At 59.5% G+C, this 21,728-nt stretch overlaps 3 protein-coding genes across 6 annotated transcripts in view; all 3 read right to left on the bottom strand.

The window, feature by feature from the left end:
* Positions 1–832: 832 nt before the first annotated feature.
* PNMT (phenylethanolamine N-methyltransferase) lies at positions 833–2,606 on the bottom strand. The gene is made up of 3 exons (XM_007465166.1): positions 2,224–2,606; positions 1,489–1,696; positions 833–1,362 (listed from the first exon to the last, which is right to left on the bottom strand). The coding sequence occupies exons 1-3, from the start codon at positions 2,423–2,425 to the stop codon at positions 921–923; spliced, it is 852 nt and encodes a 283-aa protein (XP_007465228.1). The 5' UTR covers positions 2,426–2,606; the 3' UTR covers positions 833–920.
* Positions 2,607–4,223: 1,617 nt separating this feature from the next.
* Positions 4,224–5,468, bottom strand: TCAP (titin-cap). Its single transcript, XM_007465165.1, has 2 exons — positions 5,340–5,468; positions 4,224–5,083 (listed from the first exon to the last, which is right to left on the bottom strand). The coding sequence occupies exons 1-2, from the start codon at positions 5,447–5,449 to the stop codon at positions 4,690–4,692; spliced, it is 504 nt and encodes a 167-aa protein (XP_007465227.1). The 5' UTR covers positions 5,450–5,468; the 3' UTR covers positions 4,224–4,689.
* A 1,807-nt stretch (positions 5,469–7,275) lies between these two features.
* Positions 7,276–21,728, bottom strand: part of STARD3 (StAR related lipid transfer domain containing 3) — a 24,415-nt gene continuing 9,962 nt past the window's right edge. The window contains exons 1-15 of one of the 4 annotated variants that reach the window (XM_007465164.1): positions 18,678–18,732; positions 17,824–18,095; positions 14,811–14,888; positions 14,350–14,427; positions 14,173–14,226; positions 13,656–13,773; positions 13,355–13,453; positions 13,086–13,141; positions 12,626–12,718; positions 10,590–10,652; positions 10,328–10,423; positions 9,867–9,946; positions 9,673–9,777; positions 8,452–8,545; positions 7,906–8,010 (exon numbers count right to left, since the gene is read on the bottom strand). In XM_007465164.1, the coding sequence (XP_007465226.1) occupies positions 7,906–8,010; positions 8,452–8,545; positions 9,673–9,777; positions 9,867–9,946; positions 10,328–10,423; positions 10,590–10,652; positions 12,626–12,718; positions 13,086–13,141; positions 13,355–13,453; positions 13,656–13,773; positions 14,173–14,226; positions 14,350–14,427; positions 14,811–14,888; positions 17,824–18,045 (1,341 nt within the window). In that variant the 5' untranslated portion in view covers positions 18,046–18,095; positions 18,678–18,732. Of the gene's footprint in view, positions 8,011–8,451; positions 8,546–9,672; positions 9,778–9,866; positions 9,947–10,327; positions 10,424–10,589; positions 10,653–12,625; positions 12,719–13,085; positions 13,142–13,354; positions 13,467–13,655; positions 13,774–14,172; positions 14,227–14,349; positions 14,428–14,810; positions 14,889–17,823; positions 18,096–18,677; positions 18,733–21,728 lie in introns of those variants that run through there. The other 3 variants (XM_007465161.1, XM_007465162.1, XM_007465163.1) reach the window with 3 other exon arrangements.

Here is a 21,728-nt window from a genome sequence, read left to right as displayed (position 1 = left end):
AGCACATTCCTGCTCCACAAGGACAGAATGTGGAGCTGCAGAAACTCTCCATCCAAAGGCAGTGTCTGTGACTGGAGCAAGGAGTCTGGATTCTTGCTTTTTCTCTGCCTGGGGGTAAGGGCGCTGAGCTAGGACTCCAACCTCAGGGACTTGGGTGACCTGTAACTTCTTTTGATACTAAGAACCATGTTAAGGTAGGAGGGTGGCAAGGGACATTCTTAATAAACCAATTCTCAGACTCACCTACCCTTTTCCGGCTCATTTGTGTAAGTAGGGTGGGCTGGAGGGAAGAAGACAGAGCTGGCTGGAGGCAACAGGCAGATGGCGTCTCTACCTAGGCCCATGGGAGTGGGGATGGCAAGGACCAGATTCAGGGCAACAGCAGATCTGGATGCAGCTCCCGTACTGCCCGTAGTGGGGGCTGGGAGAGGGAGCTGGGGCCTGTTCTTGCCCTCTGACTTCCCTTGGCCTTTGTGCCTGGATTGTAGCACCACCCATGGCAAGTTCTCCTAATTATCCCCCTTCACCTCCCCTTCTGGGCTCTGCTAAGCTCCGCTATTATTTATTGGTTCCTAACCTTTCTGAACTTCACCTGCAAACAGGATAACAGGACCTGCTGCCGAGTGTGAGGACTGAACGGGCCGAGCAGGTGCCTGGCACACAGCAGATGCTGAATGAGTTTCCTCTGACCCTGGCTTTCCTTAGTTTGGGAAGAATGAGTGTACGGAAACCTTCCTTCAGGGAAGCTTCTGGAAAAAAGGCCAGGGTTGATGCCTCCCTCTGGGCCCTTGTTGCTTCCCAGGAGAGCCACAGACTGCACTTACACCAACCAGCATGGACTTATTTCTTTATTAGGTGCCACCTCAGATAACAGGGAATCTAGGTGGGTGAGGGCCGCCGACACTGTGTGCACTGGGGCCTCACAGCCCCACCTTCTTCTGGGCCCAGGTGTAGAAGATGCCCTTGACATCATCTACGCCTGTCCGAAGGTGGGAAGGCATGATGTAGGTGCGCAGATCCCTCACCTCATAGCCGCTACGCACCAGGGCCTCCCTCACCTCCTCCTCACGCACTGGCACCACTGCCAGCCTGGCCTCCCCAGCCAGGTACCATGACTCCTCCAGGGCCCCGATGAGGAGGAGGTGCCCCCCAGGCCTCAGCAGTGTAGTGATGTGGTCCAGGGCCCGCTGGAAGCTGGCAAGGTCCGGACTCACAGCCTCCAGGCAGAAGGCGGAGACCAGGGCATCGGCAGGCAGGGGCGCCAGGCTCCCAGCGCCCAGGGGCTGGGGCTGGTGCACGTCGATGGGCAGGATCCGCTTCACCCTGGCTCGCAGCTGGCACTCCTTCTCTTGGCAGGATTCACTGTTTGACTCAGGAGGCAGAGTCAGGACCAGGGCTCTGGATTCTGCCCACACCCAGTTCTCTGTTGCCTCCCACCAGCCACTCCGTGGGAAACCCCCTGCCCAACCCGCACCCCCCAGCGCTTACCCCTTGCCCTCGATGAGACAGACATGCTGGCTGTACACGCTCCAGTCGAAGGCCCCAGGCTCGTCTCGCAGCCAGAGCCCCAGCTCCTGGCGGTTCACCTCCAAGAAATCTGTCATCGTGATGTCCTCAAAGTGGGCGCAGGCGCTGAGCAGCTGGTAGATAGTGGGGCCTGAACCAATGTCAATGAGGGTGCGTCCAGACACCTCACCTGGGTGGGGCAGAGGAAGCAGGTCCTGGTGCTAGGCCTGTGCCTGCAGCCCCCAGCCCCAGTCACGGCCTCCCTTACCTGGGGCTTCCTCCCCCTCTCTCTGTTCCTTCTCCCCCTGGAAGTGTGTCTCTATCTGGAAGAAGCATTAGCTCTGGAGTTAGACCAACCAGGGTCTGAGTCGGGCTCTAACACCCGCTGACTTTTACCTTGGGAAATGAACTTAACCTCTCTGACTCAGGTTCCGCAACTATAAACTCTAGTCACCTACCAGTGAGGATTAAGTGGGGGAACTCTCAGGTGCCTGGCAGCTTCTCTCCTCTGCCTTTGCCCCTCATTCTGCATTCCCCACCTCACTTCTCAGTTCTGAGTGTTCTCCCTCCCGACCCTCCCCCCCTCCTCTCACGTGAGGGACGCTTGCTCGTCTTCCTCTTCTGTTTTCACCCCTTAACTACCTATCCCCATCCGGGTGTCGCGTGCGCGCCCCTTTGGCTCCCTGATGACTTCTTGCCCTGTCTCCCCGCGCTCACCGGTGGCGAAGGTCTGCGCCAAGCAGCGCAGCTTCCAAGGCCCGACGCCGTCGGGGCCGCTCAGGTCCCCCCGAGGGGGTGCGTAGTTGTTGCGGAGGTAGGCGCGGGGCTCGAAGCGCTGGTAGGCCGAGGCGACTGCCGCCCGGCCCGGGTCTGAGTCGGGGGCCGCGCCCGCAGCGTGACTCAGGTCTGTCCCGCTCATGCTGCTGCCTTGGCCGCCCTTGTCCCCCGCTCGCCTTTATCTGCGGCCGGACCCCCGCCCCGACCTCTCCGCTGCGGGGGCGGCGGCTGAGCGATGAGCCGCCCGGGGCCGCGCGCGCTGCGTTTCCCCTACCCCATCCATCTCCTTTAGTGTCGGAGCAGCAGACACACGGGGGGAGCGTCCGTCCCCGCCCCTGCTCCACAGTTGCTCCCGGCTGCCCTCCACCCTTTGCCTCACCTGCCCTGGTCCAAGGCCAGCTCCCGCGCCCTGCCCCTCAGCTTCGTGCCCCCAGACTCCTTGGACCCCTGCGTCCGCCAGCCGCGGCTCCTCCCTGTAGCTCTTCTCCAGCTCCGGCAGCCATTCACCCCTTCTGCCTGGCATCCCTTCCCTTCTTTTTTGCCAGGGTTCAAGCTAGCCCTTTCCCCCATTCCCAGCTCCCAGCGCCAGGGACATCTCTGGGACACCCTGTCCAACATCCACCCCCCGCTTCCTTAGTGAGGTCACCCCAACTCCCCTTCTCCGCCTCTCCCCTAGGCCTCTTTCGTCCCTGTCCTCCAGCGTTCCCCCCGCCCCCCGCCCCGACTCCAGAAAGGACAGTCCGTTCTGGCCTCCGCCACGGTCGCCCCGGGGCCCCAGAGCGGAGCTCCGGCCCCGCCCGTCAGATGGCAGCGACGATAGGGCAGGCGAGCAGGGATAAAGCACTTAGCGGACGGAACAGCCGGGGCCTCCCCTGCGGGCCCTGCAGGCTCCCAGCCGCGTATCTGGGGGCTGCCGAGGGCGGAGGGCGGAAGGCTCGGGAGGTTCCCGTCACGTCCCGGGCGAGGGACCCAGGTGAGGACGGAAGGGTGCGGGGCGCGTTCTCCAGGCTGCCAGGGGTACCAGGGGACGCGATCCGAGCCTTCGGGTGCCAAGGGATTAGGTGTGTCGCCTGGTGTGGAGTCTGACCCTCTCATCTCCCAGCCCACACTCCAGCCCCCTCTGGGGGAGCAGGGCCAGGCCAGCCCGGCAGATTGCTTGGCACTCCAGGTACCAGGCTGTCAAGATGCCAGGGTCTCCCTTCCTATCCTCCCAAATGGGAAGTGGATTCTGCAGGGCCATCTCCATGGTCTTCCTGGAGTGGGACCCTCCTCTGGCTAAGTCTAGTGCCTCTCGGCCCTGGGTAGACTACCAGCCCCTGGCCTCCTCTGTGCCACACCCTGACCCTTACCTTGTCCCAAAGGGAAAGTGTCTTCTTGTTGGACCAGGCAGCCAGGTTGGGACATGAGTCACCACAACAGCTGCAGGGGTCACAGACAGGGACCTGACCACCCCACCACCACCACACACACACCCTACCCCCAAGAACCCACCTTGGGCTCCCAGGGCAGGGAGGGTGGAACACCTGACCCCAGCCAAGGATTGATTCTGTCTGGATTCAGAAGCAAGAGAGAGGTCAGCCTTGAGGTCACTGACCCCATCCACACCCTGAGGCAGAGCTGAGGACAGTCCCGGTGCCAGCCCCTTCCATATCCTTCATGAGATCATTTAAACAAACCCTGGATGCCAACTGGCCTCCTGGGCACTGCCCAGTGCCAGGGGACTCACACAGAGGCCAGGACTGCAGAGCAGAGTCAGGGGGACTGGACGGACAGCCACCCTGTTTATAGCTCTGTCCCTGCCACCCTCCCCCCACCCCGGGAGCATGGGGTGACCCACTAGCTCTGCCATATTTAGCTCAGATGCAGGGCCTGTTCCCAGAAGTGAGCATGGGGGGGACACCAACGGGTGGGCCCCTCAACCACCAGGAAAGAGACGAAACTCTGGCATGTGACTGAGCATTTATTGCAGCGCTACCAGAGGGTGCTGGGGGCTCCACCCTGCCTCGGCCCTCTTCGCGTCCCCTCCCTCCGGTCTTCTCCAGGCCTCCTTCCCTGAGCATTCCAGATCCCCTTATGCTTTTTCTTCATCCTTCTCTGAAGCTGAAATCTGGACTGGGGTCACTCCTCTCAGGGACCTCTTACCCTCACCAGCATTTTCTGCCTTTCCTCCTGGGGGTACTCGGCTGTGCTGGCCCCCAGCACTCCGCCCTTAGTGCCCACCGTCTTTGCTCCCTCCCTGTGGGAACTCAGGAGACCCAGGCATCCTGGCCTCTGGCTCCCACCTCCCCTAGCCCCCAACTCTGGGCAAACTACAAAGCTTCCATGGCCAGCAGCTCCCCTCCGTGGTCCTAGCCAGGAAGGGCCCAGCCCAGGGCAGGCACTGTGGAGCCCAAGTCACCGTCCCTCTCAGCCTCTCTGTGCCTCCTGGGACGTGGAGCGAGACAGGGTGCGACACAGGGCGCCGGGCTTGCTGACAGGCACCACAGGGGGCAGCTGCTTGGTGATCTCGGCCACGTCCTGGCGGTCCACACACTGGCCACCCAGGGCTGCTTCCAGTGCCAGCAGCTCCCGCAGCTGGATGGGGGTGTCCTCGTGCTCCTCCTTGGTGGCGCCCACCTTGGCAGGGGTGAAGATGGGCAGCGGCAGCATCCGCTGGTAGGGCAGCTGGTACTCCTGCAGCCCGCGGCCCAGGATGCCCATCCGCATCACCAGCCAGGGGGAACGCTGCACCAGCGCCTGGCACCGCCCCTGCCGGTGGTAGGTCTCCCGCCGCTGGGCATCCTCCTCATGCAGGGAGCAACTGGGAAGGAGAGGGGAAGGGGACACTGAACTCCTGAGAGATGTTGCCCTCCAGTCACACGCTGAGTGGCAGGGTTCCCCAGGACTACCAGGACCTGGGGTGCTGGAGGGGTGACTCCACTTTGCTCCCCACAGCGGAAACTCTCCTGGCCCCCAGCCCCCGAAACGTCTCCTGGGCTTTGCGCTCTGGCTGCATAAGGCTCAGGAAGGGTGCTCTAGGGGAGGGGAGGAGGGACCCCCAGCTGGCCAGTACTCACCCCTCCTCGGGCCGTGTGGACAGTGTCAGATCCTTCCACTCAGCCCAGAAGGCCTCTCGGCGCTCACAGTTCTGCTCGGTCACCTGGCAGCTCCGCTCTGAAGTGGCCATGATGACCGCTCACTCCCTCCGGGCTCTGTTCCTCCCAGGCCCTTTAAATAGCCCCATCCTCCCCCTCCTCCAGGGGCTATTTTCAGGCCCTCTGGCGTCAGATGCTGCAAGCAGAGCCAAGACTCATTGCTGGGGGATTCTGGGCCCAGGGCGGGGCTTGGGGTACCTGGACTCTGGCTGCCCCCAGGTCAGAGGTCAGCTTCTGAAGAGCTCAGATGCTCCTGTGGGGGCGGGGGTCCTCAGCGTGACACCTCCAGGTGTCTGACACTCCTCAGACACCGTCTGGGACCAGGCATGTGCCCAGCCTCGTGCCACCTTGGCACTTGCCCTCTGCCCCACCCCTTCCCCTAACCCAGGGAGGACAGTGGCTTGTCTGTAAACAGAGCAGGAAACAGCAGGAACCGAGGCCCCCTCTGGGCTCTGTACCAGGCCATCGTGTCCTTCCCCACTGCCTGGGCTCAAGGGCACATCCCCTGACTATCCCCTCAACAAGAAGGGACAGTGCCGCCATGTCCTCGGGCATCCGCCCCTGAAGGCCTGGCCCCAGACCACCTCACCAGCAGGGGCAACGGAAGTTAATTCCACACGTGGGATCCTGGACGCCAACCTTTGCCAGGTGTCTTCCTTTCCCGTCGGGCCAGTAGGGCGGGGGGAGCAGATGTGGGAGGTGGCCCCAGCTCTACCCCAACACCTCAGGTGGGGTGAGGTGGGAATCCAGGGGCTCCAGGGAGTGGCAGCCAGATCTGGCTCTAGCCCCAAAGCAGCCATAAATAGGCTATGTGACTATGGTTCAGCTTCTACCCCTCTCTGGGCCTCATTTTGCCCCCCTGCTGTTCACAATGGCCGTACCAGAAGAGTTCTAGGTCCTGCCAGCTCCAGGGTGCCACTGGGCAGGACCTGGCTCTCATCCCCAGGGAGCAGGCCAGTAGGAGGGCTGCCAGGACAGCCCAGCACTGAGAGCAGCGGCGCGTGCTGCTGGAAGCTGGCACACAGGGTAGAGGGCATGGGGGAGGAGGAATGAGGGTGTCACTGAGTGGACAAAGCAAAGGGCACCAAGAGAGGCAGGGACAGGAGCTGAGATGAGAACCTAGTGGTAAGGCCCGTGGGCACCCACCTGGGGCAGAACTGCATCCTCTTGATTACTGAGCACTACACCTGATTCTTGGTATCTTTTAACCTTACAAAAGCTTTTATAAAGTAGGAAATGGAGCCTCAGAGAGGTAGATTTGCCCAGGGTCGCACACCTAGCCAGGACCAAGAGGAGACACCGCCCCCACCCCGGCTCTAAGCAAGTCAGCTCCTCGGGAAGCCTGAAGGCAGGGAGGGGGGGAGGGCAGGTTTTCTGGTGGCCCCAGTGTGATGGGGCAGAGACGGAGGTTAAGTGGAGCCCAGAGGCCCGGATCCCGGAGGTGCATCAGCGACCTGGAAGGCCAGGCCCCACGTCCAGGCTCCCCCCCGGACCCCAGCCTTGGGACCCGAGGGGCAACCAAGGCCTGCTGTGGGTACTGCCAGGTCTCTCCCTACCTCCCTCCTCCCAATCCTGAGCTGGAGACCTTAACCTGACCTTCCCTCACCGGAGACCCGGAGACCCTGCAGGGAGGCGGGGAATTTTTCTCTGACCAGTCATCTGCCCAGCTGAACCATTCAAGAAAGTTGGGGGTGGTTCCAGGAACTGGGTCTCCACTGGCTCCATCCTGGCTCTGCGAGGCTGTGAGAGGGTGTGTCATGTGGTGGCTGCAGCAGTGGCTCCTTCCCTGCCTCCGCGGTGCTGCCCTTCTCTTCCCTCAAGAGGCCAGGCTGGAAGGACTCCTTTTTTTTTTTTTTTGAGTTCATGTTTTTAATTGGCTCAAATTACAAAGGTCCCCAAGGAGGCCCTGGGCCGGGGGGAGGCAACCTGGAGAGAACCTGGGAGAGGCAGGCTCCCTGCCAGCACCCACCACTCCCACCTGCAACCTACACCCCCACAAGTGGAAAAAGGTCCCAGACCCTTTAAATAATCCTAAAACACCGTGATGAGAGAGCAGGCGGAAGAAGGGGGTCCTGCGCCTTCACACTGGCGACAAGGCTGCCCTGACTTCTGTCCTGCCCAGGGTCCTCCCCCACCAAGTCCGAGGTTCCCATTCCAGACCCCGGCCTGGCCAGGTGGGGACAGCGGATCTCCTCTTCCAGGAGGCAGGGACGCCATGTAAACGTCGGCAGGATGGACCCCACTGGCCTCAGCGGCAGAGTCAGACGCTCGAGCTCTCGACCTGCCCACGGCCAGGGCTCCCAGGCACAGTGAAGCGCGTGGAGGGTGGCAGCTTGGGGCCGAGGGGCTGCTGTGGGAGGAAGCTCTTTCCTCCCCACTGTTTGAGGCCAGGTCCTCTGTGGGCAGCGGGAAGCCCAACCGGCCCCTCCTCTGGCTCTGGAGGCCGTGGTGACAGGACCCTGGCCTGCAGGGTGGTGAGGGGGCATGCTCATGCCCGTGCACCCAGCTCTCCGATGCGCTGCCGCAGATGAAAGGCAAATTCAAACATGGTGGCTGCGAGGCTCTGGTGGATGAGGTACCGGGGCAGGCGGCCCTGGGGGAGGCGAGAAGTTCCAGGAAGGCTTGCCCTGGGCAGGGGCTGCCCCTCAACCACTGGCACCAGCAGGGGCTGCTCTGGGCCAGAACACAGGTGCAGCTCTGGAATGCAGCCTAGGCCGCCCTCCCCCTGCCCCCCTGGCAGGAAGAACACGCCGTGCCCCGGGCTTGGCGTGAGTCACACAGAAAGACCTGGGAGGGGCTGGGCTGGCAGCCAGCCACCCTTCCTGGGGGCCTCGGGACTCAGAGGTAAAAAGGGGAGGCACAGGCCCGCCGGCAACTCAGGGTGAGAAGACCATCTGGACCTTGCCCCCAGTTTTAGAGTAAGAAAGGAGGCAGAGAGTAGGGGAGGCTCTGAGCAGAGCAGGGAGTGCCCAAGGTCACACAGCGGGGGCCCCTCCACTCCACAGAACCTGCCTCGAAGCCCCGGCATGCCCACCTTGAGATCTGCATTAAGGATCCAGATGAAGGTGCAGACTCCAGGGTTACTGGCTGACTTGAGCACAATGAAGCCCCCAGGACCATTCTCCCCCCTGAGGAGAGAGGTACCAGTGTGGGACCTTGGAGCCAGGCAGAACCCCTGACTCCCCCCCACCACTCCATTCTTGGCTCACCCTGGACTGGGGTGGGAGAGGAAAGGGAGCTGCTGGTCCAACAACCCCCTCGCTGCCTGAGCAGGGCCCAGGACGGGTGTCCCAGAGGCCACAGCATACAGCCCTCCACCCCCACCTGCCATGTGACGCTCAAATCCTCCTACAACCGCCTGCCGATGTTTGCACACCCCCAGTGGCAGGGAAGCCCCAGCTCACCACCTTCCCAGCCCTCATCTAGTCGGTCCAGGGATTCTAGGTCTGCTCAAGTCCTGAGGAGGCGGGCTGGGCGGGCACTTCTCACCAGGGCCCAGCTCTGGGAGCGGTGCAATGCCACTGGGCTCCAGGAGGGGGAGCCTTCTCAGGTGGCGTCAGGCCTGAGCTGTATGGTGCACATCCCACCTCCATTTAATTCGCCTACAGCTCCCCTGACTCCATATAAGGAAGCTGGCACCCAGAGGAGAAATGAGCTTGCCCATCACCCATCAAGTCTGCGGTGGTGGCAAGACCAGAGCCCCAAGCTGACACTCAGAACAGTGCTCTCTGAGGAACCCCAGGACTGAAGGGGAAGAGTGGGGTATCTGGGAGAAGGTCACCTGCAGGGCTAGGATTAGACAGCAGGGGAATTGGAGGAGGCCCTGGAACAGGCAGCAGGAAGAGTAAGGCCTGTCCTTTGGACGTACTTCCAAGCGCTGCGGGAGGAAGGCAAGGCCGCGGGGCAGGCAGAGGGGATGAAAGGGGCCCGAGTCTCCTCAGGCAGGAAGTTGATGGTTCAGAACACAGAGCCTCCTGCTCAGGTCCCCCAGACCAGTGCAACCTCATGGCTCCCAGCCCCCTTCCCCGGGCTGGTCCCTATTCATCCCCATTCACGGTCTATCCTGGAGCTGCCCTCCAGCCTGGTGGTGGGTCCAGCCTCCAGCAGATAAGCAGGATTAGGGGCAGCGGGACTGGGGACAGGAAGGCAGCCTCAGCAGGAGAAAGTGCCCAACTGTACACACCGACCCTGCCCTGTCCCCACAGCTACCAGGGGAGGGGCCGGCGCGGACGACCCCAGGCCAGGCTCAGCTCACCTGACATATTTGTGTGTCGGGGGCTTGGCGCAGTGGGTGGTGGCGATGCCCGATGACAGGTATCGGTCTCTGCGCCGCTCGATGCGTCGGACGTTCACGAAGTCCCTGGAGGGGGTAGGGTTAGGTCAGGGGGTGTCGAGAAGGTCCAAGGACAGGCGGCCTGGCTGAGAGGAGGGAGCTTGGGGGCCACTCACCTGGGGGAGACCACACCGCCCGCGGCCCCCGACGACACATCGTAGGAGATGAGGGTGTTGTCTTCTACTCGCTGCAGGATCTGCGGGCGTCAGGGCAGACGTGAGGTGTATCCACCCCAGGAAAACCCCAGGGAAGGGTCCCAGCATCTCAGGAAAGCCCCAGGCCAGCCTGCTGTCCGCTCAGGTCCCTTAATTAAGAGCCATTCCCATTCATGGGCACTGGCTGGGCCAGGCGCTTTGAGCATTTCCTCTTTCCATCTTCCCCACCCTCTCCAGGGGGCACTAGTACCACCATCCCCATTTTACAGACGGGGAAGCTGAGGCACAGAGCAGTCCAATGACGTGACCTGGGTCCCCTGGGGGTCACTGGTCATGCTGGGGTACAACTGCGCCCTCATCTGCCAAGTCGCTCTGCCTCTGCCCTGAGGGGTGACCAGGCCTGGCCCCCTGGCTCGGCTCACCTGGCAGGCTGTCACCGTCTTGTTCCACAGCACCATCCTCTCGGGCTGCAGGATCACCTCCTGGTACACCAGCTCCGCGGGGCAGGGCAGGAAGGTCTGGAGCAGGGCGGGCAGAGGGCTGGGTGGTGCCAGATGTACTCGGGCACACCAGCCCTTCCCTCCTGGTTGGGAGAAACCTGCCGGAGGGTCCCCCTACCCCCGGGCTCTTTCTTGGAGTCCCAGGCAGAGCAGGAGGCTCCAGAACACCTCTTCCCTCACTCACCTTCAGGATGAAGGTCTTGCCATGAAAGGGAACCTCGATGGTGTACACAGTGTCCCCATATTCCTGTGGCAGGGACAGAAGGGTGGCAGGGAGGTGAGCAGAGGGCAGAGGGGAGCCTGGGGGGCAGGAATGGGTGACAGGCAGGGCAGGTTTTTAACAGCTCAGGGTAGAAAACTCCAGGAGTTTTGGGATATCTGAGCAGCCATTAAAGAACAATGGTTCTGGGACCTCCCTGGTGGCACAGTGATTAAGAATTCACCTGCCAATGCAGGGGACACGGGTTTGATCCCTAGTCCGGGAAGATCCCACATGCTGCAGAGCCACTAAGCCTGCGAGCCACAACTACTGAGCCCACACGTCACAACTACTGAAGCCCACATGCCCACACGCCTAGGGCCCATGCTCCACAACAAGAGAAGCCACCGCAATGAGAAGCCCATGCACTGCAACAAAGAGTAGCCCCCGCTCGCCGCAACTAGAGAGGCTGCACGAAGCTATCTACAAAGACCCAACGCAGCCAAAAAATAAAAAAGTGGTTCTGCCTCCTTGCCTCCTTCACTGTTGGTGGGAATGTAAGTTGGTGCAGCCACTATGGAAAACAGTATGGAGATTCCTCAGAAAACTAAAATTAGAATTACCATATGATCCAGCAATCCCACTCCTGGGAATATACCTGGCCAAAACTATAATTCAAAAAGAATTCAAAAAGTCCCTATGTTCATAGCAGCACTGTTCACAATAGTCAAGGCATGGAAACAACCTAAATGTCCATTGACGGATGAATGGATAAAGAAGATGTGGTACATATATACAGTGGAATACTACTCGGCCATAAAAAAAAAGAACAAAATAATGCCATTTGCAGCGACACAGATGCAACTAGAGATTATCATATAAGTGAAGTAAGTCAGAAAGAGAAAGACAACTACCATATGATATCGCTTATACGTGGAATCTAAAATATGGCACAGGGCTTCCCTGGGGGCGCAGTGGTTGAGAGTCTGCCTGCCGATGCAGGGGACACGGGTTCGTGCCCCGGTCTGGGAAGATCCCACATGCTGCGGAGCGGCTGGGCCCGTGAGCCATGGCCGCTGAGCCTGCGCGTCCGGAGCCAGTGCTCCGCAATGGGAGAGGCCACAACAGTGAGAGGCCCGCATACCACAAAAAAGAAAAAAGAAAAAATAAAAAAAATAAAAATAAAAAAAATAAAATATGGCACAGATGAACCTATCTACAAAACAGAAACAGACTCACAGACATAGAGAACAGACTTGTGGTTGCCAAGGGGGGTAGTGGGAAGGAGAGGGAGAGACGGGGGTTTGGGGTTGGTAGATGCAAACTATTACATTTAGAATGGATAAACACCAAGGTCCTACTGTATAGCACAGGGAGCTATCTCCAATATCCTGAGATAAACCATAATGGAAGAGAATATAAAAAAAGAATATGCATATGTGTATAACTGAGTCACCCTGCTGTACAGCAGAAATTAACAGAACATTGTAAATCAACTACACTTCAATAAAAAAAAAAAAAACAGTGGTTCCGACAAATGATCTGCAATGAGGAGAGAAAGGCTTTTGATATCAAGTTTAAAGGCAGGAGCACAGCTGCGGCTGCAACCACGAAGGACCGTGTCTCCAGGCCGACAAGGGCTGCCAGAGGAACTGGCCAGAGAAAGGGATGACGATGTTTTCCCTCTGTTTTCCAAGCTCTCTGCCGTCTTTTTAGATAATGCTGTTTTGACCATGAAACAAAACACCAGACACAGGGCCGAAGCCTGGCTTCCCCTTCAAAGCTGGAGCCGAGGGAGCAGAGCAGCGGCGGGGTGGGGGGGGAAGCAGGGGGAGGGGCGGTGGGAGTGTCCAATGCAGCCCAACCGAGTGGCTGACCCCCGGGCTCAGCCCCCTCTCCTGGGGTTAGGAATATGGTTCCAACCCGTGCAACCTTTGGGCTTATTTCTCAGGCCTCAGAAGAGGGAGGGAAAACTCCCCACAGGAGAGCCCTCAGCATCAGGTGGGAGACGGGTCTCTTACGTTATTCTTCTCGAACCTCCAGTTCTCCTCCTGGGCCAAGATCTGGTCCACCACCGCCACGGCCTCCTTCCCCTGGAGGACGTACTCCCGTTCCTGGCCGGGGATGGGAGTCAGGAAGGGGTCAGCCTGGGGTCTGCACCCCACCTGCTCTTTCTGCACCGGGCTGGGTGGGAAGCCTGGCTCAGCCAGATGTCCAGATGCCGGGTCTGGGCTGGTCTCCTGGGCCCTGCGGGCTTCCTGGGACCAGGTGCCGTGGCTGCGGCTGCTACCCCCGGGCCCCAGGCAGGAAGCAGACCAGTGGGCCTGACCGACAGTGGGGTGCACACCCAGATGGACATGGACTGGCATTCAGGCTGCCTAAGGTCTACCCTCCGCTGGGAAGACCCTGCCCACCTGGCTGAGCGCACCACTGGCCCCTCATCCAGGGTGCCCACCCGGGGCGGGGCAGGCAGCCAGATACCTGGGCAGAGAAGCCTTTCTTCCCAGCAGCTTCTCCATCTGATTCATTGTCAGACCCTGCAGGAAACAAGCAGAGGACAACGGGAAGAGGTGAAGAGAGCGGGGTGCTGGCGGGGGAGGTCGGGGTACAAGAGCAATGGTGTAGGGGTATGAAAGCGGGTGTGGCAGAGGGCTGCTCGCTTTCCCTGGGGAGCTGACGCGAACAGAAAGAACAGACCCAGCCAACGCCCCTTCCCTCCGAAGGCAGTCCTCCCACACACCAGCCCGCACCTGCAAAGGATTCTGGGGGTGAATAGAACTGGCCCTCGGACAGGGCGCCGGAGAAGAGCAAGGGTCCTCGGGCGACAGCAGCCTGGGCAGCGAGATACCCTGGGGGAGCAGACGTGGGCAGCCATCGCCCCAGACCAAGGACAGTCGTGCCCCAGCAGCCTGGGGTCCCCCGGTCCAGGCTCACCCTAAGGCTCCTAGAGGCAGAGCTGGCAAGAGAGCTCAGAACTGGCTCTCAGGCCCCAAACTCTCCTCTCCTGGGTGGGGCTGACCCTCACTGCACCCCCCACCCCCCAGCACTCACATCGCTCCTCCTCAGCCTCCTGGGGTAGGACTTTGAAGTCAAGGAACCAGGTCTCCAACCAGGCGAGGACGAAGGAGACGATAGGGAGCAAGTAGCCGAAGGCCCCTTTGCTGAGCAGCTGCGGAGGGAGGGGGCTGAGCTCCACGGCAGGGAGTCACCTCAAACCCAGAGCCCCACCCTGGGGCTACCAACTCTGGCCTACACCCCACTCCTGGTACCAGCTGTGGGGACCCTCTGTGGCCCACGCCCTTGAGATGGATGGATTAATGAGTTCTGCAGCAGGATAAACTAAGGTTAGGCTAGAGGAGGAACTTTCCGTCCTTGGGGTTGCAGCAGGGCGAGTGGGGAAAAGCCAATGAAGATGATCCCTTAGAGATCTCAAAGGACAGGATTCCCCTTCACCCCAACCCCGACAACAGGGTCAGACACCCAAAATCAGAGGAGCGGTCCCTTCTTGGGAGAAGCCCACCCCTCAGGCCAGATGCCCACCAGACCAGCCAGACCCTGAGCCACTGACCTCAGAGAGGATGACCTTGACAATGAGGAATGCACTGGACACCAGCGTGGTGACCTGCCCAGGGGAGGGAAGGAGGAAGAGAGCGAACATAGAGGCTGGGGAGTGAGGCCTCCTCCATCCCATCTCTTGCGCCAGCCCCGCCAGGGCCCGAGAGCTGCCAGGAAAGTGGCATCTTACCGCAATCACCCACCAGTGCCGGAGCCGCAGCACAGCGTACCCCAGGAGCAGCCCCGAGAAGCGGAAGGCGGCCAGGACCTGGCGTGGGGGCCGGGGAACCGTCACGGGCAAGCCAATGGCCCTACCCCTGCTGAAGGCTGGCCTCCCCCTCCAGCCCTGCTGCCTGAGGTTCCCTCCACATGGTGTGCACACCCCAGGAGAGGAGGGCCGAGGCCAAGTCAGCGTTTCTTTGGGGACGATCTGGATGTGACCTTCTTGGATAGGGGTCTCTCGTCTTCCCTTCCCACTTGGGGCTCACTGAAGGTGGGGCCTCATTTATGAACCTGTTTGAATACTGAGGGTTCCCTGAAGATAGGAGCAAGTCTCCCTGACCAGATTAGGATATGTGTTGTGAGAAGAGAATCCAGCGAAAGAGTCACGCTCCTATGCCCTCTGTCCCCAGGATCTCCAAGGCCACTCACCAAGATGTCAAAGAAGGAAGTTTTAAAGCTGTAGTGGATGATCTCCTGCTCCAGGTTCTTCCGGATGCCTGTGTTGGTCTGGAAGAGAGAGATGTGGATAGCTCTGCAAGCAGAACCAAGTCCCCAGGGCTGCCCCTTGTTCTCCCAGAGGGGGAGGAGGCGGGAGGGGGAGAAGGTAGAACCGGGAGGAGAGGCTGTAAATGCTCAGCTACCACCCAAGAAGCCCCTGAGGCAGCAGGGGAGCTCAGCCAGGGACCTGAGACCCCAGCATTATTACTGTTTCTCTAAGGATCCAGGCAGCCCAGACAGGCGGGGCTAAGCTGAGCCTCAGACACTCGCGGGCACACTGCCCAGGAAGAGGCAGGCCTGGAGGGCCTTGGGGCTGTGCAGGAGAGGCGATGAGCCCTATGCAGGTAGGTAGCGCTGGCACACAGGGTGCTGGGAGCATGCCTCTCACATAATTGCATCTCCCTCCCACCACTGCGGTGCTCTATCTTCCCAGCCAAGCATCCATCTGTGGTGATGGGGGCCAGGGGTGGGCAGTGGTGTCAGACGGAGCCCCAGGTGGCAAATCGATTGATTAGGTTTGTGCTTAATGGACAAAATCCATCATGCTGCTAGAGAGGATGGCGTTCAGAGTGGGCAGACTGGTCCTTGCCCCTGCCCCTGCCCTAGCCACCCACACATTTTCAATGGGACCCCTGAGACCCTGGCTGGGCAGTGAGGGGTCTGGATGGGCACTGAGAGCTAGAGCAGCCTGAGGCTTCAGGAGGAATGGGGTGGCAGGCTTACGCCTCTGCAGGTGGGGCGCCAGCCCCCGGAGAAGGGGGGCACAAGGGGGCTCTCAGGAATGGGGCCTGGGAGCCCTGATGGGGAAGACCCTTCACACCTAGACCGGGGCTTCTGATCTCCGGCAGATGATATGAATTGGGGCAGTGGGGCTTGGGGGGGCTTGTTAAAGATACAGATGTTCAGACACTGGGTCTGAATCTCAGGCTGAGCTGAGCATCTAGAATGGTTATAAAACTCCCAGGTGATTCTGATGCTCGGGGCAGGAGCCAGCTATCTGGACAGCTCCTCACTGAACTTCGGGCCCCTGGCACATCCCCACTGAATGCCTCAACCTCAAGACCACTCTGAGCCCTGTGGAGTCAGACGCCTTGCTGCCTCTGGTCTGACACCCCACCCCGCCCCAGCTCGGTCCGCCTCTTCCTCCTGACTGCTCCCTCTTGGGCTCCACGGCCCCTCTCACCCCTAACAGCCCCTGTCCCTCAAGCTCTGTCTTCCACCATTTTTCTCTTTACAGAGAGCTCTCCCTCTGCCTGGGTACCCGCCTGCCCACTGCATGAGGACTCAGGACAGTGGAGTTCCAGGCCCTGCTTTGCCACGGGCTACGAGACTTTGGCACAGGTCTTATAACCTGGCCAGGGTCGTTGCATCCACTGGGCAACACACAGTCTGTTAGAAAATTAAAAATATATATGCTCCAAAATATAAAAATAAGATGACAGAACTGAAAATTAATAAAATTTCAATTAAGTGTCTACTGAGTGAAACATTATGTTGATTCTATGAACTATTAAATCCAGCACTCTGAAATTTTTCATCACATTTGAAAACAATTTGGAGGTTAGATTTTCACACTTTGCAAGAATTCCAAAGTCTGCATGATGACTGCTAAGCTATTACAGCCAATACAGCCAGAGAGTTTCAAAAGTAAAATTATCAAAAATTTTTTTCAGCTCTTTTCTGGCAAGTAAATATATATACTGAATGAAGGATGTGGGTGAATTTTAGTGCCTGCTTTGAGATGCTGCACGGGACCTTCAAAAGCAAGAATGTCTAAGACCTCGGAAGCTCTTCAAGCGGCCCTGAAACTTGCTGGGCCTCAGCTCTCTCATCAGTAAGATGGTCCCAAAGGCCCCGTGGCTGTGGCTCCTCGCTGAAGGTGCCAGCTCATCCCTGTGCACAAAGGACAGTCACCCTCAGAGCCCTGCCTTGCTTTCCAGCTCAACACGCTTGGAATCAAACTTACCCTCTTCACCCCTAAACCAGCCCCTTCTCCAAATTCATTTCTAGCACCAGTCATTCTCCTGACACCTGAGCTTGCGATCTGGAGGAAGGGCACCGGCCACCCAGAACTCTGACCCACTTTGCACAAGGAGAACAGGGGGTCTCAAAGAGGCTGAGTCCCTTGCTGAGGTCACACAGTTACTACAGAGGAGAAGCTGGCATGGGACCAAGCCTGGGATGCCCTGTTCCACGGCTCCTGCCTCTGTATCAGGTCTTGCTCTGCCCTGTTAGCACCCGGGGATTAGGCCCCACCACCAGCTGGCCAAGCACTGCACAGGGGGAGAAGGGGGCAGACCCTGCCCCGACAGGCAGCTCCGCCTCCAGACTGCTAGGTGGCATCTCACCAAACCCAAGAGGCCAAACTGGGGGGCACTGGAAGAATGCCCCAAGTGGGGAAGGAGAGCTGGGCACCACTGGGAACTGGGAGTTCCAGTACTGGTTGCTCCCCACTGTACCCTCTGCTTTTAGCACAGTATCTGGGACACAGCAGGGGCTCAAAAATGCTTGTTGAATGAATGAATGAATGAATGAATGAATGGAGCCAGAGAGTAATGTAGAGCAGAAAGAAGACAAAGGTTTCAATAGCTCAACCAGAGTCCTCTGGGCTCCCTCCTCCTTTCTCAAGAGTGTCCGCTAGGGGGCAGTATGGCGCAGAGGTCAAGACTGCAAGCTCTGGAGCCAGAGAGTCTGGGTTCAAGCCCTGCCGCCTTCACATACTTGCTGAGAGACTTCAGATAAAGGACTCAGCCTCTCTGAGTTTCTTTCTCTGGAAGATGAGAACAGCTATTCTTATCATCTCATTCTTCCTTTTACCTGGAAATCAACAGTCCCCCCCCACCCCCCGCCGCCAGAGGCAACCCTCCCATACCGCAGATGGAGTAACTGAGGCCCAGGCAACCCCCACAGTGCGGCTTGTGCCTCCAGCCTTGCCCCCACTCACGTTCAGCTCAATGATCCAGAGCAGGGAGATGAAAAGCAGGTCGAAGGTGACAAAGAGGCAGAAGGTGCGGCGGACGTCGGAGATGGACCGGCGCTTCTCACGAGGCGGCGGGAGGAAATGCGAGGAGAGGCTCTGGCTGTGGGACAGCGACAAGCCAAGGGAGGCCACGGCTGGCAGGCTGCGCTCCAGGTCACGGGCCGGCTCCCCAGACAGCTTGCTCATCCTGGCGGCCCCCACCTCCAGGCAGAGAGGGCTGGGCCTCAGCGGTACGGCTGCGGGAAGACGGGGTGGCTGGCTCAGGTCCTGCATGTCAGGGTCCTGGAGGTCCTGGTCACCTCCCTCGTCCCTTCCCACGCAGCCCCCGGGGACCCCGTTTGCTCCCAAATACATCTGCCCCTCAGCCCCAGCCTAACCCGGTGGCCCAGGGCCCTCTCTGCCTAATTTCCCACTGTGGCCTGATGCTCAGGCTGGAGGGGTCTGAGTATCCCTCTCACTCTGTGGTGCTCCTAAACCCGCCATCCCCGGCAAAGTCTTGCAGCCCCACGGTCACCCCTGGAGGCCTCTGGGATCCTCCCCGATGTCTGGGGGCACAGCCCGCTCCTGCCAAGCGCTGCCCTGTGGTTCAGCCTCTGGGCCTGCCCCCACCCCCAGGAGAAGTCAGTCCCAAGCTCTGTTCTTTGTTTTCCAAGCACAAAGCCACATTCCCTCCCAGCAGCCAGCCCTACCCTCCCACCCCCTAATCCATGGCGACTGGGAGGGACTTCCTAGAGCAGAGTGCTCTGTGCTGGGGGCGGGATGGCGGGATGACATCTTCATCTCCAGCTATGTCCCCACCACTGCCACCTCAGGCCCACCCAGCACAGCTCTCTCCCAGCGCTCCAACTTGCTCCTAATGGGCGCGTCTCCAGGCTTCCTCTCCGCGCCCCCCCCCGCCCCCACAGCAACCACCTCTCCACAGGACAGCCAGAGAAAGCTTTTCAGAACATGAATCAGATCCTGCCATTCCCCACTTACAGCCCTTCAAGGGCACCCCCCGGGTCTGAGGATAACAGCACCCTCCTTGTGATGCCCTCGCAGGACGTGGCTCTGCCTGGCTCCTCGCACCACTCCTCGCACAAGGCACGGGCCCCGTCTCACTACGACGGCCACCCGGGCCCTCTAGGTCCCTACACGTGGCAGCCCGGTCCTGCCTCGGGGGCCTTAGACCCAGCTCTCCGGGCTGGGTGGCATGTTCTCCCCAGTCCTTTCAACGGGCAGCTCCAAAGCGCTCTCCTCGGAGCCTCACACCCTCCTGCCCGCAGAGTCCCAGTTAATTTACGGGGCTTTGCCTTCTTCAGTGAACTCTCACCATCTGAAACCGTCTTACTGATTGTTCTGCAAACACCACGGTGCAGGCCTTTATCTGACTTGGTCCCTGCTGTCTCCTAGGACCTAGCACAATGCTGGCACTTAACAGGTGCTGAATAACTGACTGTTGAAAAAATGGATGACCCAGAGGGTCTCATGGCCCTCAGCTCCATGCTACATGGTAGAGAGGACCAGGGCAAACCCAGCCACTACCCAAGGCTCGCCCAGAGCTCCAGTGCCCACAGAACACTGCGCCCATGGCCGTGTTTCATGCCCACACAGGGCAGGATGGTCCCTCCTATTCTTCAGATAAGACAGCCAAGGCTCCGAAAGGGTGAATGGACTTACCCATCCCTTTACCTGCCTGTGCAATCATGAGGCTGAAATCCTCATGAACCCTAAAGACAAAAGGGGCCCTGGAGCACTCCCTCCCTGCCATGCAGGCCCCAGGCCTAAGGTCTCTGCTCTGCCAATTTGCTGGTGGGGGCCCTCAGAGGCCCTGTCCCCTGTGCAGGGGGAGGAAAGGTTTAGTCTAGAGCCAGAGAAGAGCTGATACAGTGTAGTGGGGCCTGAGTTTCTAGGACCCCATCAAGGGTCTCCCTGAGTGTTCTCACACGCCAGCACCAGGGGGCAGGTTTGGGGGCCAGTGGAAGGGGAGCCCTAGATCTTTGTGCTTGATCTTGAGAAGGCAAGATCTAACCAGTCTCCCCTCCAGATTTGCCGTCCCCTCCATACCTTTGCTATGTCTGCTACCTTCCACGCCCCACTCCATCTACTAAGTCCAAAACAAGCCCCCCGTATGTGGCCAGACGGGGGTTCTGAGCAAGCCGGGTCGCCCATCCCTCTGCCTCTGTGCCAGTGGACACAGAGCTGACTGTTCTCAGCAGAGGCACCAGCCCAAGGCCATCCCCCCACTACCACACTCTTGGGATCCCCGTGACAAGCTCACCTGGAGGGTATTGAAGGAAGGCTGGGCCCAGCTCTGGAAGGCGGCAGAGGAGGGGATGTGACAGGCCGCAGGCAATGGGACCCCCCAACGTCCATCAGTTGGATCTGGTGCCAGACTGCACACTCAGCGCATCCCTCACCGAGACAGGGCCGCAGCCCCAGGGCAGGTGACATTTGCTTGTCTCTAATAGCCCTCTTGTCTCCTGCCAGACCTGTCTCCATCTCTCCTCCCCCTTTCTGTCTCTCTCACAAGCTACCTCTCTACCTTTCTTTAGAAGTGTCTCTGTACCCTCTCCCACCTCCATCTTTACTTCGCCCCCTCTCTGGGTCTTCCTCTCCATCTCTCTCCCATCTGTGAGTCTCTCTGCACCCCCGTCGGATCAGTCTGTCTCATGTTTCTCTCTCTCTCCTCTTTTCTACCTGTCTTCCCTATCTCATGGCAGGGCGCTGTGACTTCCCCACTCCCAGTCTGCTCCCGGGTCTGTCTGTCTTTCCCCCTGGCTTTCCCCTTCCTTTCTGGGGACAGGACTTGGGTGGCAACAGCTTGGGTGTGAGACACACTCAGAGTGACAACAGCACTGACACACACACACCCAGATATCCCTGTGGAAGCGAGAGACAGACAGGGGCTGAGAGCAGAGGTGTTGGGGGAGCCTGGGCGAGCTGTGGACGCAGGGATGTGAGGGAGTTGACCCCGGGAGCTCTGAAGCAGAGGCAGAGAGAGAAGGCTTCTACATTACCCTCCCCCAGGAAAGAAACTCCGGGTCCAAATAAGCAAGAGCTGGTGGGGTAGAATGGGCACTGGTCAGGAGTTAAGACCTGAGCCCCAGTATGAGGGCAGCCACTAACCCTGAATAACTTTGGGCAAGTCCTTCTTAGCAAACCTCCATTTCTCTATGTGGGAAAAAGGTCCATGGTTTAACTTAAAACAAAACAGCAACAAGAAAACCTTACTTACAATCTCAATATACGGGAATTCCCTGGTGGTCCAGTGGTTAGGACTCTGTGCTTTCACTGCCGAGGGCCTGGGTTCAATCCCTGGACGCAGCCAAAAAAAACCACCTCAATATAGAAAACAGATAAAAGCAGGACTGTATGGGTCCTGCCACAAGACGCGGCCACAGAGAGTCCCACCGGTCAGCCTTTCCTCAGACTCCATCCATGGTCACCCCTGAGGCGCCTCCTTGGGTGTGGTTTGAAATAACTCATTCAGACGACTTCAAAAGGCTTTTGAGCTCCCTCCGACCACCTGCCAGTTTAAGAGGTGAAAGCCACCTTGGCCTGGAACTGCCCTGACCCTGGAGGATGGAAGGTGGCAGCTGCCGGCAGAGCAGCTTGGCTTGGCCTCTGCCCACCGCCCCCGCCAGGGCTGCCACCCAGCCCCTGGGGAGCAGCGCCCCCTGCCAAGCCCACCACCTGCTGTCACCGGCCCCTCCCAAGCGCCTTCAGAGGCGACCGGAGTGGGGCAGCACGTGTGGCGTGAAGGAGTTGGCCTGGGCTGCCTGCAGACTTGACACTTGATGTGCTTTCGGAAGCTGAGCTGCTGAGGCTTGGGGAGAGTGGCGGGGAGGGAGGGGAAGCTGGAGGTTTTATCGTCCTGGGTCTGAAGG

Source organism: Lipotes vexillifer, unplaced genomic scaffold, assembly GCF_000442215.2.
Source record: "Lipotes vexillifer unplaced genomic scaffold, Lipotes_vexillifer_v1.1 scaffold591, whole genome shotgun sequence".
NCBI lineage: Eukaryota > Metazoa > Chordata > Mammalia > Artiodactyla > Lipotidae > Lipotes > Lipotes vexillifer.
This window is presented reverse-complemented; position numbering and strand designations above follow the sequence as displayed.

Coding starts and splice junctions, on each gene's coding strand:
- TCAP (XM_007465165.1), bottom strand. CDS start 5,449: ATGGCCACTTCAGAGCGGAGCTGCCAGGTGACCGAGCAGAACTGTGAG. Junction 5,084..5,339: donor TCCACACGGCCCGAGGAGGG/GTGAGTACTGGC, acceptor TCTCCTTCCCAG/TTGCTCCCTGCATGAGGAGG.
- PNMT (XM_007465166.1), bottom strand. CDS start 2,425: ATGAGCGGGACAGACCTGAGTCACGCTGCGGGCGCGGCCCCCGACTCA. Junction 1,697..2,223: donor GGCGCAGACCTTCGCCACCG/GTGAGCGCGGGG, acceptor TGCCCCACCCAG/GTGAGGTGTCTGGACGCACC. Junction 1,363..1,488: donor TGTCTCATCGAGGGCAAGGG/GTAAGCGCTGGG, acceptor TGAGTCAAACAG/TGAATCCTGCCAAGAGAAGG.